The sequence below is a fragment of the Sarcophilus harrisii genome, chromosome 4, assembly GCF_902635505.1.
Source record: "Sarcophilus harrisii chromosome 4, mSarHar1.11, whole genome shotgun sequence".
NCBI lineage: Eukaryota > Metazoa > Chordata > Mammalia > Dasyuromorphia > Dasyuridae > Sarcophilus > Sarcophilus harrisii.
Genome location: NC_045429.1, coordinates 263,929,886 through 263,949,418, shown reverse-complemented (window position 1 = coordinate 263,949,418; position 19,533 = coordinate 263,929,886). Strand labels below are relative to the sequence as shown.

The following is a 19,533-nucleotide window of genomic DNA, read 5'->3' as shown; positions in this document are numbered from 1 at the left end:
TCTTCATTTAAGGTGATGTAGGTAACAAGGTTTGAAAACTCTGGTGAACTAGTTTGGGAATCTAGAGCTGGAGGGGGAGGGGAGAAAGTCCTTCTTACTGGAATGTGTAATGGACAGGTTAAGAGCTAGGGTGGTGGTAATTGTAGTGATGGTGCAGGACTGGAGTTTGGAGAACAGGTTAAACTTTCCCAGTCCAGAGCTACTGGGTCAACGGTGAAGAATCCCAAGAATGACCAAATTGGGAAAAGTAAGAGGAACACAGATTTGGAAAATCATTTAGTTCTAAGGTGTGTGTGTGTGTGTGTATGTATGTATGTGTGTTGACTCCAATGGCAATCTGGTGAAATTCACCCCAAGGAGGTGGACTTAAGTAGTTAGATCAGTAGAGTAGACAGTGGATCTGTTAAGAGTGAGAATGACTTTTTTGTTAACCAAAGGGAACAGTTGACCCTTTTATCATTGACCAAATTGAAAGAGTGAATCTTTAGGAGAAGCTAGTTAGTTCTAAGCTATTTTTGACTAGGGTTTCTATATTAGTAATTCTAAAAACAAAGAAAAATGAACTTTTGTTTTTTACCATAATTGGGAATTTCATCTTTTGTTTTACAATGATCAGAGGGAGGTTTTTTTTTGGTTGTTGTGTTTTGTTTTGTTTTTTTGTCAGCTAGAAAAACCAGGCTGGTTAATGATCTCTAAATAGATCTTTATACCTTTAATAAATAATGTATCTGACATATTTGACTAAATGTGAGATTGTTTTAATTCTACAATGCTTATGTGTGTTGAATAAATTATACAGTAGGAAGATTATCCCATTTTTTTCTATTGATACTTCCTATGTAAGCTCCTTGAGAGTAGGGATGGTTCATTTTCTGTCTTTGTATTCAGATCACTTAACACCGGGCCAGACAGGTAGAATATAGACATTTAATAATGGTTTGTATGATTGATTGTCTACACATCTGGGTGTTGAAAAATATTTTTACCTTTCTCAATAAATTTTTACCTTAAACTAAAGTTTAGGGGTTTGGATAATTCTCATTTTAAGAGGATGTCATTAGTGACACTTTCAGAAATAACAATGGGATTAGATGCCTGAAAAAATAATACTTAAGAGTTAGAGGTTAATGGAGTTGGTGTTAAGAGTTAAGTCTACTAAAAAGAAACCTGACAGTGACCTCTATGGAGGGGTATTATGTGATCACACAATGCTTCTATGATATATAAAGTCCTTCACAATCTAGACCCAATTTACCTTTAAAAATTTATGGTACATTATTCCCTATTATGATACTTCATATGTAGCCAAATGGATATTTTTACTATTTCTTCTATTATGCCTTCTAGTTCCCATTTTCCTGTTTTGGCAGTGTTGGAATGAACTCCCTCTTTATGTCTGCTCTAGTTTCCTTCACACTCAATTCAGTACCACCTTCTCTTTGAAACCTTACCTCACTAGCCAGAGCTGCTAGTGCTTCAACAAAACAAAACAAAACAATTTGTTATTCACATATATTAACACAGAAAACACTGCCTTTTTTTTTTTTTTTTTTTTTTTTTTTTTAAATATACTCACATGTTGTCTTCCCTGATAAAATTTAAGGTCCTTGAAGGAAGGACTTTCCTTTGTCTTTGCATCTTTAGTATCTAGAGCGGTGCCTGGCACCTGGCATTAAAATAGTTATTATGTATAATAGTGTTTTTATCTTGAGACCAAGATAAAATGACCTAATTTTATTTTTAAATTAGAGTCTTTAAGATCATTGTATTATCCCAAATATCTTAAGCAAAACTTTAAAGAAATCTCCATCATCATCAACAAGTATTTATCAAGAGCACTTGCTAAAGTGCCTAGAACACCAAAAAAATCAGACCACAGTCCCTGCTTTCAAGGAGCTCATCTTCTAATGAAGACAATACAAAATCGACTTTTTGCACACAAAATGGAAGATAAATCTCAGAGGAAATCTTAAGCAGTCATAGAATTGGAAAGTCAATAATGGAGGTCTCTAACGCCTTCATTTTTACCAATCAACAATAGAGGTCATTCAAACCAACTCCCGAGTCATTTCACAAAGAAGGAAACTGAGGTCCAAAGAGGTTATTGGCTTGTCTAAGGACAGGATTCTTTAATTTTTTTCCACCAGTAATCCCCTTCCCCTACTTCGCTTTGCCCCGGAAACTTTTGACTCTGGTATAAATGTATGTAAAAATAAGATACAAATCTTTTCTGATAATAAATCATAATTCCGTGATCCTCACATTGTGATCTCATCTGGAGTGATGTTGAGATCTAAGATTTTATATTATGCATATGCATGATTACGCTCACCAAGTCCATGCATATGCATAACACCCACATATGTGCACAGGTAAATGTGTGTGTGCCTGGCACGTAGTGGGCACTTTATGAAAGTTTATTGAATTGAATCAGATACATGGAGCAGGGTCTTCCGACTCCGAATGTAAAACTCTATCACGCTGCCTCTTCTCTATACTATTCGTTGGAAGGGAGCTGGATGGCATAAGCGGTTTCTTTAATGTCTTTCAAGCACCGCGAAAGCCTGGATGTTTAACCTAATGAGGCTGGAGCTCACAGTTTGTGTGCCATAACAAAATACTAGTCGGCCTGAAGTTAAGGGAGGCTCCCGGGGGCAGCAGGGGTGCCAGGGGGGCCTGTCGCGTACCCCAGTCTTCTCTGGCTCCCCTTGCAGGTCACCTCCCATCCAACCTTAAGGACGGCAACATCGCGAAACTGGGACCTCCCCGCGCCCGGTCACGCAAACGCGGGACGGGAGGGAGAATCGATCTCGGTAGTCGTGACCACCCCCACCCCTCTCCCCCCCTCTAATGGTCCCGAGACTTCCAGAGGCGAGCCGGGGCTGGGGAGGGGGGCTCTCCGCCCAAACGTCATCGATTGTCACGTCGCCCCCCCGCTCCTCCAATGGCCAACCTCCCTCCACGATACGCGCGGACGCAGCTCCGGAGCCTGGGAGACGTGACGTCACCTCACCTGGCAACTGCCTAGCGGGCGGTAGTAACAACTAGGGAGGTGGGCCGGGGGTGGGGGTTTCGGGGAGAAGGGGGAGGGAAAAAAAGAGTTCTCGCGAGATTTCCCCCACCTTCCACAAGTCCCCGATCCCTTCTCCCGGCAGCCGCGTCCGGGCTCTCGAGTCAGCGGAGCTCGAGCGTGCGCTCCTCTCCACCACAGTAGGAGAGGGGAGGGGTTGGCTGACGCCGGCGGCGGCGGCGACAGCCTCGGGCTTGGGACCGGCTAGCTCCCCACCTACCCTCCAGAAGGGGGCCGGGAGGGGGAAAGGAGCTAGCTGGGTGGGGGGAGGGACGGCAGGGCGTTGGGTCGCCGCCGCCGGTGTGGAGCAGTAGCCGGATCCACCACCACACCACCACCTCCACCACATCACCACCGCCACCCAGTCACACCACCACCACCGCCGCCGCTGCCTCCCTCACCGCCACTTCCACCTCTACCTCCGCCGCCGTCGCCGCCTCTTCCTTCTCAGATTCTCTAACTGACTGGACCGGCTGGAGGGAGCTCGGGCGGATGGACTCGCCGCCTCTCCCCGCCTGAGCCCCCGCACACCGACCGCCCTGTGGGGCTGAAGCCCGGCTTCTACCGCACGAAACCGAAAAAGAGGAGGAGCCACTACCGTCGGGCTTCTCCGCGCCGCAGCCTCCAGCATGGGTAAGAGACCAGCCCCTGCCCTTCGCGCCCGAGCTTGCTCCTCTTCCCCGGCCCCCTCCTCTGGGATGGCGCTCGGGGGTGGGGGGGTGGGGGAGACGCTCTAATCTGCCCTCGCTGGGCCTCCCTCCCCCTCCCGCTAGGAACCGAGCTGGGGCACAATTTGAGAGAAAGAGCCCCTCCTTCGCCCCGGCGCTCCACCCGGTGACACACTCCCCTTCCCAATCAGACTCTGTTGTACAAGTCGGGGAACCGGGCATCCCGGCCTCGGCTCTGACTTGGGATGAGAAGGCACCCTCCCCCTCCCCCACGGACTTCTCTTCATCTTTTCTTGGAAGGAGAACCATTTAAATAACTCTTTGGCTTCTTCCACTTTAGATATTTTCATTCAGTCTCCTTGATTTTTCTCTTCCCCCCAAACTCTGCTCTTCGGATTTGGCTTCATTTCCTTTTCATTTTTTTCCTTGTTTTCCTTCCCTCTACTCCTCCTTGGAATCTAGCCTATTCCCCATGGCATATCTAGAAGGGTTTGGGGATGAATGGGTGGTTCACCCCACGTCTTTACTCCCACCAGCCAGAAGAAACAGACCTCGAACTCTCTTTAAGGATTTTACTTTTCCTTCGCTTCCTTCCCCTATCCTGCACCTACTCTCTTCTCCGCCCCTTTCCCTCCTCCCTTCCCGGTCCACGTAGTATATAGAGGAGGGCGATTGAAAAAAAAAAAAAAAAAAAAACCTGAAAAAGATCATTCCATGATTCCTGTTTTTAGAAAATTTCAGCAACAGATCGAACTATCCCTTAGAACAGGGATTCTTAATCTTTTTTTCGTCAATGTCATGGCGATTTGGTGAAACCTCTCTGGACCCTTTCACAAAATAACCACAAAGTACATAGAATTATAAAGGGAATTACTGAATTTTTATTGAAATACAGTAATCAAAACATTAAAAAAGGAAAAAAAAAACCGAGCCAAGTCACGGACCTCAGTTTAAGAACTTTTATTTTAGAAGATATTTTTGGAAAACGTATCTAGTAAAATGTACCTTAATTATTCAGAATTTTGCTTCTGTGTGGAAGTGATTCATATATGCCATGAAGACTAAAAGTGTTTACTTTTTTTGGCCAATTGTTGGCAACTATCAGATATCCTCTTGAATGTTCTTTTAGGGTTTGATGTGATTTAAATTTTGAACCTTTTGAGAAAAGATTTCCTGTTTGGAATTAAACTTCCTTACCAGAGAGAAAAAAGTTTTAGTTATGTTGTTTTTCATAATATTTTCAAGTTTTTAGGGTTTACAGACTTCAGGGTGATTGGTGGACTGAACTAGATTGCTTTTTCTTTTAATGTAAGTATTGATGATAAAAGAAGTGTTTTATAAATAGTAAGAAAATCCCTAACTTAATAAAGTAACTAAGAAGTTTTTAAGAGGTAAGAATATGTTGCTTTTTAAAATTTTTGTATCTTTTTGCTGATACAAAGTATAAAATAAAACAAAGTCTCAGTAATTTTAGTCTTCTGTTGGAATGGTGTGAAGAAAACAACCATATTGATCCAAATCAATAAATTTTGGAGATTAAGGAGTGATTTTGTAAAAGCCAAGAATATAGCATGGTGCTGATCTGGCATCATGTTTATCTACCTTCTTTTTTTTGGTAGGTATTTTAAATGTAGCAATTACTGACTTTTTTATGCATGCTTGATTAGAAATTTTCATTGTTTTCAAGTTAATTTTTGACTTATTCTTTTGCTTTAGAATGTCAATCAGATATTGAGATCAGGCACTTAAAAATTTTTTTTGAATGAAAAAATTTTTCCCCCCTACAGTAGTAAACATACTTTTCAACATTCATTTTTGTAAGATTTTGAATTCCAAATTTTTTTCTCCCCCCTTCTCCAAGACAGCTGGCAGTCTGATATAGATTATACATGCATAATCATTTAAAATATATTTCCATATTAATTGTTGTGAAAGAAAAATCAAAACAAAAGGGTAAAACCATGAGGAATAGCAAACAAAGAAAAAAGATGGAAATAGTATACTTCTATCTGCATTCAGTCTCCATAATTCTCTTTTTTGATACAGATGGCATTTTCCATCCCAAATCTATTGGAATTGTCTTGGCATCACTGTGTTGCTGAAAAGAGCTAAGTCCATCAAAGTTGATCATCACATAACCTTAATCTTGCTGTTACTGTTACAAAGTTCTTCTGATTCTGCTCACTTCATTAGGCATCAGTTTTCTGTTTTGTTTTTGGCTTGGAAATCATAGAATTTTATTTTGTAAAATTTTATTTAAATACTGTCAAGTAAGAGTAAATAAGTTTTGAGTGAGAGCCTATTCAGAGGACTTTAATGTGAGAAAGCCTTTTTTTAGTGCATAGAATTTATGAAAAATATTTTGATTGTTTAGACATTTTCTACTTACATATTCTTGATACTATTCTAAATTAGTGAGATTGCAGGAGAACTGAAATGATAGATGAGGTTATACTGTATCATGAATTATTGACTGAAAAAATTTTTTTTAAGTTATATTAAAAGATTTTGAAAATTCAAGCTCAGTTTTGGCCAAACAGGTTTACACAATTAAAATTTTAAGTTTCAATATGAAGTTGTGTTAAACTTCTCAAATGAAGTAACTTGTATTTAAGGTAGTAAACATTTGCCTTCTAACAATATGTGTGTGACCTTGGACAAGTCTTCTAATCTCCCTAGACTTTGTTTTTTCCTTCTCTAAATGTGAAATTTGGATCAGATGGCTTCTTCATCCCTTCCAGCTCAACATCAATGATGAAATTGTCTTTAATTTGAAAATACTTAATTTAATGTAATTATTTTAGTTAATTAAAAACATTTGTTAGTGCTAAAGATTTTAACTTAAAATATTTTTATTTTTTTTTATCTATAATTTAAATGCAAAAATCTGAAATTCTTCCTGTGCTTAACTTGTTAAGTGTATATGTGTGGGTACTTTCTTCCTTATTTTCCCCAGTGAATAACACTAGTTTTCTGTTTCAATTGTTATCTATTAGTGGGAAAAACGACTTCTTGATAGCAGAATATTGACTTGATTTGATGTATTATTAAAATAATAATAATAAAAAGTTAATTTCCAGAAATTAACTAGGAAATAAGGTGACAGTTACATCCATTCATTTTAGGTATTTTGCTGATAAAAAGCAAAAATGACAAGACAAAAAGTTGCAAAAAAGAACACAAAAAAAATAGGAATTTTAGTTTTCAACTTGTTACTAGGTATAAGGTATTGGAATTAAATGAATGAAAAATCAATTAGTCTATAGAGTACCACCATCTTTTCCCACTACCTTATATTTATTTTTCATTTACTTAATTGTTTTTCTTGAATGTTGTGTACGTATTCTTCCTTTCTAGAAAGGAAGAGTCCTTCTTACAGGAGAAGGGACTCTGATTTTGTTTTTATACAAATTTTGAAGCATGCAGAAAAGCATTTGCAGCTCCTATAGCTCCTTGAACAGTGTAGTATTTGGCACATTGTAGTTTTTTGTAAATGCTTTTTGAGTGATTAAAAAGTAATAAGAAAGAATTTTTATAGTTATGTCAAATCAATAGTTTTGCCCTCCACCGTCTGATCTAAATTACTGTCATTTGAAATGAGATTGGACAGAAGTTACCTTAGCTATTCAAGAAAATAGAGTTAATTAAATTAATAACATATTGAACTGAATATATACAACTTTAAATCGAAAATGACCTTTTCACAGAAGGAAAAAAATTAAAATTGTAAAAATATTCTTTCGCATCTAAAACATCAAATATTTTTTAATCAATATGAAATCAAAATGCAAACAAAGGTGTTTTCATAGTTAGAGGAAAATATGATGAGTGTTTCTGATAGACAATATAAAGCTAGCACTAAAGAGATTATTGTGGAATATCTTACTTTATAAGCTTATGATTTCCCATGAATCATTTATCTCATTTATCTCTGCAGATAATTCTCAGATCTCTGTATCCAGCCTTAACTTCTATCCTGAGACTTTAGTCTCACATGTCCAACTGTCTCCAGTTGATTGACCTGTAGACACTTCAAGCTTAAAGTATCCAAAAGTCATCATCTTTGTCTTTGGATTCTCCCATTTTTTCAATTTCCCTATTAGTCACTATGATATCATTTCTAGCCTTGATTTCATTCTTGACTCTTTTTTTGAGCTCTCATCACTTCATACCTGAAAGGCCTTGGAACAATTGCCTTAATAGTTGATCTTCCAGCCTGAAGTCTCTTTTAAAAGAGAGTCTAGTCTGTCACAGGTCTGACCTTGTCAAACCAATTTCTTCCCTTAGTGAATTTCTATGGCACTCTTTTGCCTCCAGGATTAAATATAAAATCCTCTATTTAGCATTTAAAGTCCTTCAGTCAGTCAGTAAACCTTTGTTAAACTATTTGCCCAGGCTCTGTGCTTTAGATACAGAGAAAGATCAAAGTAGGTTTTTGAGGAATTCATACTTTGGTGGGCAAGATAACATAATGTAAAAACAAACTACATAAAAAGGTTGGAAATAACCAAGAGAGGAAATGTACTAAAATTAAGATTAGGAAAGGCTAACTGTAGACTGTGGAATTTTAACTGAGACTTGAAGAAAGCCCAGAGAGTAGAAATGTGGGGGGGACAGCCAGTGAAAATAGCCAGAATTGAAGACATAAGTCTTTTTTGAAGAACAGCAAGGAGGCCTAGTATAACTGGTAGGATATAAGATGAGTGGAAGATATGGATAGGTTGTAAATAGTGTTGGATGCCAAATAGAGGATTTTCTATTTTCTCCTAGAGGTTATAGGCAGCCCCACTGGATTTTATTGGGAAGGATAGGAGGTTAACATAGTAAGACTTAGGCTTAAAGGGAGTATTGTTTTAACAACTGAGTAGAGAATGGTTTGGAGTAGGGAGAAACTTGTGTCAGGTCAACCAATTGGTTAAGCTATTGAAGTGATCCAGACATGAGATGGTGAGTGCCACCTCCAATAGGATAGTGGCTGTGTCAAAAGAGAGAGCGGAGAGTAGAATTACATTGAGAAATGTGTAGGTGAAAGTGACGGGCATTGGAAATAGATTGGATATGGGTGTAAATGGAGAATGAGGAATCAAGGATGACACACCTAATAATGTAATCCTGAGTAGTAGGGAGGATGGTGTTGCCCTGGACAGTAATAGGAAAGATTGGGGGAGAATATGGAAGAAAATACATGGTTCAGGCTGCAGAGAGAGAAAAATGATTGAGGATTGAAATAAGGTCATTAGATTTGGCAGTTAATAACTTTGGAGAGAACAGTTTCAGTTGTATAATGAAGTTGGAAGCCAGGCTGAAGAGTTAAGAAGATAGAGAAGAGGAAATGGATATGACTTCTCAAGAATGTTACCCAAAAAAGTTTTGAGAGAAATGGGACTCTGATTTAGTTTGGCTGACTGGATCAAGTGAGGGTTTTTTGAGGCTTGTGAGGACATGGGCATATTGTAGGCAATAGAGAAGCAGTCAGTAGACCAGAGAGATTTAAGATAAGTGAAAGAACAGGAGTGGTTAGAGGTGGCAAGTCTGTTGGAGGAAACAGGTTGGAATGAGATCACTTGTGCATGTTAGAGGGATTAGCTTTGGCAAGGAAATGTGAAATGGAGGAAGGAGGACATAATAGGTAAGGTTGCAGGGGAATATGGAAGGAAAGATATAGTTCAGGCCGTAGAGAGAGCAAGAAGGATGAGGATTGAGATAAGATTATTAGATTTGGCAATTAAGAGATCATTAGTAACTTTGGGTTTGTTAGAAGGCATCTGAGTGATATGAAGAAGAAGAGGGGAGAGATCTCGATGAATAGCCTCATTTTTTCCAGTAAAATATTAGACAAGGTTCTCAGCTAAGAGATTGTGGGGAGGGGCAGTTAAGGAAGATTTGAGGAGGGATGAAAAGATTTAGCAGAGTTATTGTAATTTATATTTGAAGCTGTCAATCCTTATCTCCTTTAAACATTCCTCTACACGCATTCTTTGATCCAATAACTGAACTTGTTGCTTACCCTTGAACATAAGTTCCTTGGTTTTCTTCAAGTCTTTTCAAATCCCACGTTTCATGGGAGACCTTTCCTGATCTTTTGGTTCAAAAGTCATACCTGTATCCTGTTCAACTCCTACTCATGTCCTTTTGTAAGTTCATTACATGGAAGTGTCTGCCAAATATGAATGACTTATTTTTTATTTTTCGGATATTATGAAAATACCAGTGAAGCATGAAGGCTGTCTTTGGATGGATAGCTCTAGTTTTTGTAAAGTGATCTGGTTTATCCTTTTGTTGTTGTTGTTCATACTTTTTTTTTTCTTTTTGACAATCCTTTATGATTTTTCACATTTGCTTGTTAGTAAATGTGTTGCAACCTTCTGATAGCCCACCAACACCCTTTTTCATTGCTCCTGTAGTCATCCTTAACTTGTCTATGCATTGGAGCCAAATAACATCCTTTGGAAAGACTTATATTTAAAAGATAAGACCTCTTGTTTCAAGGAGAGCTTGGTTACTAGAAGAACTTTAAAATTTTTGTTAGTGCTGCCTAATCTCAATTCCAGACCCCATTGTCTATTGGCAAAGGGATCAGAAGATGATAAAATCTGTTATGAGGGTAGGTCCAGGTTACTCAGGTTCATCGATAATAACATTTTGAAAGAGTTTAGAACTTTTAGAAGTCTTATGGAGAGTTGTACACATAGTCTTTTCTTTTTTATTATGAATTTAAATATCAAGGAGCATGGACTGTTTCAGTATACAGAGAACAAATCTCCTCACAAAAATTTACCAGCCTGCTCTGTTTTGGGCAGACTTTTATGTTTCAAATTTGTTATAGCTTTTACAAATTTATTTTCAAATGATCATCTCTGTATATATGTATATGAGATCCAAGACAGTTCTAGTACTCGTAGAGTGGGAAATATTATCTTCATTCAAATAGAGAACTATAGAGAACTGAATACAGATTGAAGTGTACTATTACTTTTTTTTTGTTTAACATTTAAATGCCTTTACTTTTTTTTTTTTTTTAATTAAAGCATTTTATTTACAAAGCATATGCATGGATAATTTTTCTAATATTGACCCTTGTATAACCTTTTGGTCCAGATTTCCCCCCCTTTTTTCCCATCCCCTCCCCTAGCTGGCAGGTAGTTCAATACATGTTAAACATATTGAAATACTTGTTAGATCCAATATATGTATACATAAATATACAGTGATTTTGTTACACAAGAAAAGAAAAATCAGATCAGGAAGGAAGAAAAAGAAAAACCGAGAAAACAAAATGCAAGCAAATAACAACGGAGTGAGAATACTACGTTGTGCTCCACACTCTGTTCCCATGGTTTAATATCTTTACTTTAAAAAAACAAAAAACAAACAAAAAAAAAAGGTAGGATTCTGGATTTTGATCCACTCTGCTATTCCTTTTGTTTTTATGGGAGATTTCATCTCACACTTAACCATTTTGATTACTACCTATATTTTCTTCCATACTTTTTTCCTTCTGTTTTTGTTTTTCACCCTTTACCTCCTCAATAGTCTTTTGCTTTTGTCTACCATCTCCCCTGGTCTACCCTCTCTTCCATCAGTTCTTTCCATCCCTGATTTTGTATGTTATGTTATTCCCTCTTTGAGTCAATACTGATGATGATAAGGTTATGGTTAAAGTGATGCCCATAACTTATTTTTCCATCTTCCCTTCCATTGTAATAAATCTTTGGTGCTTCTTCATGTGAAATAATCTACTCTATTCTCCCTTTTGTACCCAGTATACTCTTTCTCATTCCTTAATTATTTCCTAGGTCATTCCCTCAAATTCACCTTATATCACCTGATACCACTTTATATATATAACTTCTTCTGGCTATATATAGAGGGATAGAAACAGTTCAGCTCCATTGAATCCCTTATATTTTCTTTTGTCTTTTTCTTTTTAGGCTTCTCTTGGTCTTTGGGTCCTGACAAATTTTTTGTTAACGTTATGAGTGACCTTTTTATTTTTCCCCTTGAAGTAGTATGCTTAATTTTCCTGGGTAAATGATTCTTGGTTATAGTCTTACTTAGTTCCTTTGCTTTCTGAAATATCAGGTTCCATGACCTCTAGTCATTTAATGTTGCAGCTGCCAGATCCTGTGAAATCCTAATTTGAGTTTCTTTCTGGTCATTTGCAACATTTTTTCCTTGGTATGATAATTGTATAATTTAACTATTGTGTTCCTTGGAGTTTTTATTTTGGGATTTCTTTCTTGAAGTGATAAGTGTGTTCTTCCAATGCCCTTTTCATTTCTGGTTCCAGCATATCAGGGCAGTTTTCCTTGACAGTTTTTTGAAAGATACGATTATGGCTTTCAGGTGTTCCCTGATTCTGACACAGTCTTTCTTGGATCTGTTTTCCAGGTTAGTTGTTTTTCCAGTTGGATATCTCATATTTTCTTCTATTTTTTTTTCATTCGTCTGAATTTGTTTGATTGCTTTTTGATGTTTCTTGAAGTCATTAGCTTTCAGTTGCCCAATACTAACTTAAAGAGTTGTTTCCTTCAGGTTAGCTATTGTACTTTCTTTTCCATTTGGCAAGTTGTACTTTTTGGTTGGTTGGTGGTGGTTCTTTGGTTCTCAAGGAGGACCAAAATGACATTACTATGTTAGAGTTGGGTAAGTATGTCCAACTGGCTGATCCAAAAAAATAAAAAATAGATACCAATATGATACCAATATGAACTCAGAATGCTCTGCCTCAGGTCAGATACAAATAATTCCTATGAACATTTGGAGGTAGCTTCTCTAATTTGTTGCACCTCACATTTCTTTTAAGCTAATTAAATTCTGCTTTGCTTTGCTCATAGAGCATAGCACCACCTCTGATGAGAGCACAATATGTTGTGTAGTCCTGTGCTAGTGTCTTGCATGTTGTACAATCGATTCTAAAATTCTTAACAGAGACCTTGAGAGTTGTCTTTGTATTGATTTTTTCCAACTACCTCATGAATGCTTTCCATATTTCCATAAAATCTTTTTGATACAGCATATAGCATTTGAACAATGTGACCAACCCAATGGAGTTGTGCTCTCTGCAATACTTTTGGAATGCTTGACAGTTTAGTTACAAAAAAAAAAAAAAAAAAAAAAAAAAAAAGGACCTTAGTGTCTGGTATCTTATCCTGCCAAGGAGATCTTCAGAATCTTTCTAAGACAATTCAAATGGAAGTGATTGTTTTCTGGCAGGCCCCTGGTATATTGTCCAGGTTTCATAATGAGGTCAGCACAACTGATTCTGTAGATCTTAAGTTTGGTAGTCAGTTGTACTTACCTCTCCTTTCCCATACTTCAGGGAGTTTTTTTTTTCAGGGGATTTTTGTATCTCCTTTTCTATTTGGCCAATTCTACTTTTTAAGCACTTTTCCTTTTCCAGCCTATTGATTCTTTTTTAAAGTTCTCTTGCATCATTCTCATTTCTTTCTCAAGTTCTTCTTTTACTCTTCTTATATGATTCTTAAACTACTTTTTCAGCTCTTGCACAAGTTCTGTCTGCACTTGAGACGATTTCCTATTTTTCTTTAGGGTTTTGCTATCTCTTTCCTTTCCTGGCTGGTGTAGTTGCTGTATCTTAGTGAAAACTTCTAATTTCTCTTCTCCAGGATTGGGCAAGTCCTAACTAGCTTTACTTACTGACTTAGGTGATTATAGAGCTGATTTTATGTGATAAGAACAGTTTGTCATCAGTTAGAAAATTTTGAGAATCTAGCAAACACTGTAAAAGATATAAAAGAAGCATAAAACTCAATACGTGTTATATTTTTATCAAACTTCCATATATAAAATGAAAGACACCCAAATGGACCTGTGATTTCATCAATTTGGATTTTCCTTTCTGCGAAGCAGAAAACAACCTGTGAACCTATGCAAAGCAAACTTTTTATGCATCTCTTGACCTCACCCTCCCATGGACTTGCTACTTATTTTCTCACTTTGAGTTAATATGAAGATGCCAGTGAATTTTTAGGGATGTCTCTCAGTTGTCTTGTGACCAGCCCATTTTCTTTTTTGTTCATTTTTCTTTTCTGTTTTTTATAGCATTTATCCATTATAATTCTTTTTTAGTAGTATATTGCAGCCTGCTCTTGATTATTAGGGACCTCTCATTTACTCTTAGAGTGATATTCAATTTTAGTTTTTCAGAGACCATAATAGTCTTACATTTCCTGCTAGACAGAATTATGATAATAATGTTGATATTGAAAATGTGGGTTTCTGAGAGAAGTTTGGGAATAGTAAGACATTTTCTGTTTTCTCAGATCAGAACTTGTTCTCTTCTGCCAGAGAGGAAACCCTACTCATTGTCCATTTTTATTGTGTACACAATCAATCAAAAATGCCTATGAGGCTCTGGGGATATAGAAATACAATTAATAGGATGCTCCGTGCTTCAGGGGCCTAATCAAAGACAGCAGTCTGGAGTTTACATTCTAATTGGAGCCAACAAGAATACATACATATTTATTTGCCCTGAATATATTTAAATAAAACAAATACAAAGTAGTTTGAAGGGGGGAGGGCATTAGCAGTTAAAGACTTCAGGGAAGGCTTCTGATGAAAGCTAGTTCTTGAACTGCACTTTGAAGGAAAAGAATTTAATAATTATGGGTATTTGGTACTTTAAGATGACAAAGCACTTTACATATGTTACCTCTTTTGATCCTTGCAACAATCCTGTAAGATAGGCGCTATTATTTTACTCATTTTGCCTATGAGGAAATACTAAATGTTAGGGAACTTGCTTAGGATTACATAGCTAGGACATGTGAAGCAGAATTTAAATTCAAGCCTCCAAATTACAAGTACAGAACTGAAACCATTGCACATCCTGTCTGAGTTTCTTTTCTGAGGAAGGATGAGGAGGGAGTACAATCTAGGCATGGGAAATAGCCAGTATAAAGTTAGAGCGATGGGATATCAAGCGTAATTTGTGAAAAGCAGAGAGAAAGCCAATTCAGATGGTTTGAAGAATGCAGATGGGAGAATAATATATAGTGAGGCTGGAAAGATAAAATAGATAGGTTTGGGGAAGATTGAAAGGCTTTAAATGCTAACCAGAAGTTTGTATTTGATTTTAGAGGTTCCTGACATTGTTGTTGATGGCTGTGTTTCATTAAACTGCATCTGTAATAATTTAAATAGCAGGCATTCACAGAAATAGTCAACAGATTTTGAGTTAGAATGGACCTCAGCAACCAAAAGAAGTTGCTACTTACTGATACCTGACTAGTGGACATCTGGTCTCAATGCTGTTTATCAGAGACCTCCTTTGGGGAAGAATCTATTACTTCTGAGGGTACCTCATTCCAATTTTGAATAACTCCCAATTGTCTGGAAGTTTTCCTGACATCAAGCCTGACTGTCTTTCAGCATATCTTCAGCTCATTTCTCCTGGTTTTGCTGGTGCCAAATACAATTTAATCCCTCTGCCTTTCGACAGTTTTAAAGACATCAATCATCTCTGTCCTTTCCTCTCAGTCTTGTCTGAGTTTCTCCTGCATTCATCTAAGAGTTCTTAACTTTTTTTTGTATCTTGAATACCCTTGGTGGTCTGGTAAAAGCCTTTGATCGCTTCTCATCATCACCATCATCACTATCAATACCCAACAAATTAATGGTTTGTTGCCTATATTCATAATTGAAATTTCAATTAGATGGTAGTAAAAATAAAAATGAAATTTTTTAGTGAGTTCCTGAACTCTCTGGATTTAATGTTAAGAACTCAACCTTTAAGTGATCCTTATGTGATAATAAGTCAAGATCCTGTGTGATCATTCTGTTCTCATCTGGATACTTTACAGTTTAGTAGTGTTTTTCTGAATTAACATATAAAAGTGTAAGTAACAGAAGGACAGGCTTTTCTTATAAACAAGGCCTTAGCTTATATCCCAAAGAAATCTTAAAGAAGGGAAAGGGACCCAGATGTGCTAAAATGTTTGTGGCAGCTCTTTTTGTAGTGGCCAGAAACTGGAAATTGAATGGATGCCCATCAATTGGAGTGATTGAATAATGTGGTATATGAATATTATGGAATATTTATTGTTCTGTAAGAAATGACCAGCAGGATAATTTCAGAAAAGCCTGGAGAGACTTACATGAACTGATGCTGAGTGAAATGAGCAGGACCAGGATATCATTATATACTTCAAGAACAGTACTATAAGATGATCAATTCTGATAGACGCGGCTCTCTTCAACAGTGAGATGAACCAAATCGGTTCCATTTGTTCAATAATGAAGAGAACCAGCTGCACCCAGCAAAAGAACTATGGGAAATGAGTATGAATCACAACATAGCATTTCCATTCCCTTTGTTTTTGTCTGCTTGCATTTTTGATTTTCTTCTCAGGTTATTTTTACCTTATTTCTAAGTCCGATTTTTCTTGTGTAGCAAAATAACTGTATGGATACTGTATACATATATTGTATTTAACATATACTTTAACATATTTGACATGTATTGGTCTACCTGCCATCTAGGGAAGGGGGGGGGTGGGGGGAAAGAGGGGAAAAGTTGGAACAGAAGGGAATTTCAAGGGTCAATGCTGAAAAATTACCCATGCATATATCTTGTAAATAAAAACTAAAATAAAAAAAGTAAATAAAAATAAACAAGGCCTCTGTGCAGCCCAAGAAAGCCTGTTTGACTGCCACTTAACACTGCTGACTCATATTTAGTTTGATGGCTATTTTTCTTAACAAACTACCTTCTAACCTTGCCTCTTTCCTCAATAAGTGTTCTCCTCAATGAGTCCTCAATGAGTTTTCTTGTAAAACTCAATTTAATTTTACCTCTTCAGCATATTAAAGTCTTTTGGGGATGTTGCTTCTGTCATCCATTGTGTTAACTGTCTTTCATCTGCAGTTTTTGAGAAGGTTGTCAAGACTTTTAAGTTATTGGGGAAAGTGTTAAAACATTTTTAGGGCATTGGTGCTAGAGCTAACTCTTGCCAATTTGACAATGAATTCTTAGAGACTAGCATTTCAACTAGTTATTAATCCATCTGATTATATTATCATCTAGCCCACATTTTTCCATCTTTTACATGAGAATAATACAAGATAAACTTCATCAAATTCTTTGTCAAAATATAGGTAATTTATATAGCAGTTCCCTGATTAACTACTCTTAACATTTATCATTTTTTTTTCCTGTCGTATTAACCAATCCAATAGGTGTGAGATGATAACTCAGAGATATTTTTATTTGCATTTCCCCAATCAATATTTATTTAGATATGACCATTTTTTGGGGGGGATATGAGGTACATGTAGTTTTGATTTCTTCATCTGAAAACTGCTTGTTCATATCTGTTGGCCATTCGTCAATTGAGGAATATCTTATAATATAAATTTGATTCTGTTTTTATATAAAAGTTTGAGAAATGAGGCCTTTATTAGATACATTGGCTATAAAAAATTGTTTCCCAGCTTTCTGATTTGCTTTTACTCTTGATAGCATTGACTTTGTTTATGTAAAGCCTTTTTAATTTAATACAAACTAAATTATCCATTTTGAATTTTTATAAATGTTCTGTGTCTTGTCAAAAATTCTTCTCTTTTCTGTAGACAGGTAAACTGTTCTTTGGTCTCATAATTTGCTTATGCTATTAATCTTTGTGTCAATGGTAGTACTTTCTAGGTTTCTTTTGATTATATCATTTATGCCAAGAAAATCACCTGAAATTGGATGGTTGTTAGTTTTGACAAATATTGGGAGGTTCTCTGCTTTTTCTTACATATATCTGTGTCCTGGGAAGACAACAGATTTCTTTATTGGTGTGATTTTTATTGTTAACTTTTAATCAAATAAACCTGCCTTGAATGGGGAATTATCCACCACCACGATTATTCTTTTCTTTATCATTTGATTCTTAATGCATGATCTCTCCCATCTGATAGTTGCAGTAACTCCATTTTCTCATTCCTTGAAAGAGGAATAGACCCTAATAGCATCTATCTTCTTCCTCTTTGGAAAGAGCTTCATTATATAATAGATCAGAGGACTTGCTGGTGGTTGAATTGCCAGCTATATTTAATATACAGTGATAAGTTACGGTTTTGAAAATCTGAATATAAGCAGTAGACATATAATGGAGCATTTCTCTTAATTTACATATGGACATCTGAGATTCCTCTTGTTTGCATAAATATGCTTACTTCTGACTGATGTGTTTTAAGGATAGTATTGACAAGCAGCAGTATATCCAGAGTAAGATGATCAGCATGATGAGAAGAATTGGAAACCATCTATTTTAGATGGTTATCTGGAGAAAAGAAAATTTAAGGGAGAAATGATAATCGCTTTCAAGTATTTTAAAGGTTGTCGCATAGAAGAACGATTAGTTCTATTTTAGTTGGCTCCAAAGAGCAGAATTAAAATCAATGTATTAAGTGCCTACATATGCTAGGCATTGGGTACACAAAGACAAATGAAATGGGTCCGAATACAAGGTAGTTTGGTGTGAGGGGAGAACCTGCTACTTGGGTAGATTCTGGAAGGGCCTTATACAAAAAGTGGCATTTGAATTAAACTTAGAATTCTAGGGTTCTGAGTTACAGGATGAAGAGTAATGCATTCCTGGAATGGGGGACAGCCTATTCAAAAGCCTAAAAATGGAAGATGTTTTGTTGCTTGGGGAACAAGAATCACCAGTTTGGACTAACTATAGAGTGTGAGAATAAGCTGGAAAGGTTAGTTGGTGATTCTGGGCAAGTCACTTTTTTATTATAGCTTTTTATTGACAACATATGCATGGGCAATTTACAACATTGTCCCTTACACTCACTTCTGTTCCAACTTTTCCCTTAACTCCCTTCACTTCCTCCCCTAGATGGCAGGCAGTCTTAATACATGTTAAACATGTTAAAGTATGTCCTAGATACAATATATATGTGCAGATCTGTACAGTTCTCTTGTTGCACAAGAAAAAATGGATTCAGAAGGTAAAAATAACCTGGGAAGAAAAACAAAAATGCAAGTAGTCCACATTCATTTCCCAGGGTTCCTTCTCTGGGTGTAGCTTTTGTCCATCATTGATCAATTGGAACTGAATTGGATCTTCTTTTTGTCGAAGGTATCCACTTCCATCAGAATACATCCTCATATAGTATTGTTGTCGAAGTATATAATGATCTCCTGGTTCTGCTCATTTCACTCAGCATCAGTTCATTTAAGTCTTTCTAAGTCTCTCTGTATTCATCCTGCTAGTCATTTCTCACAGAACAATAATATTCCATAACATTGACATGCCACAATTTACCCAACCATTCTCCAATTGATGGGCAGCCATTCATTTTCTAGCCACTACAAACAAGGCTGCCACAAACATTTTGGCACATACAGTTCCCTTTCCTTTCTTTAGTATCTCTTTGGGATATAAGCCCAGTAGTAGTACTGCTGGATCAAAGAGTATGCATGTTTGATAACTTTTTGAGCATAATTCCAAATTGCTCTCCAGAATGGTTGGATTCGTTCACAACTCCACCAACAATGCATCAGTGTCTGGGCATGTCACTTAGCCCCAATTGCCTCAGCAAAAAAAAAGCCAGTTGAAATCAAGTTTTAAAAGGCTTTAGGTGTCAAACTCTGGAGTTTTGTATTTTATTTTAGAGGTAATAGGGAACCACTAGAGTAGTGTTGTGTCTTTTTCCAGCATGATCAATCTGAACAGTGTAATTTTTAGCATCTGGTCAAAGACTTTGAGGGTAGGGATTATTTTATTTTTGTTTTTGAAGTCTCAGTGATAGGAATAGTAGTACTTAAAA

The 19,533-nt window shown here is 36.8% G+C and overlaps 1 protein-coding gene across 7 annotated transcripts in view; it reads left to right on the top strand.

Moving 5' to 3' along the window:
- Nucleotides 1-3,355: 3,355 nt before the first annotated feature.
- CD2AP (CD2 associated protein) overlaps nt 3,356-19,533 on the top strand; it is a 179,822-nt gene continuing 163,644 nt past the window's right edge. For all 7 annotated transcript variants that reach the window (XR_004233679.1, XM_031964742.1, XM_031964744.1 and 4 more), the window contains exon 1: nt 3,356-3,703. Coding sequence is in view for 6 of the 7 variants with exons in the window: in XM_031964742.1 (XP_031820602.1) it covers nt 3,700-3,703 (4 nt within the window). In the remaining variant the exon portion in view is untranslated. The remainder of the gene's footprint in view (nt 3,704-19,533) is intronic.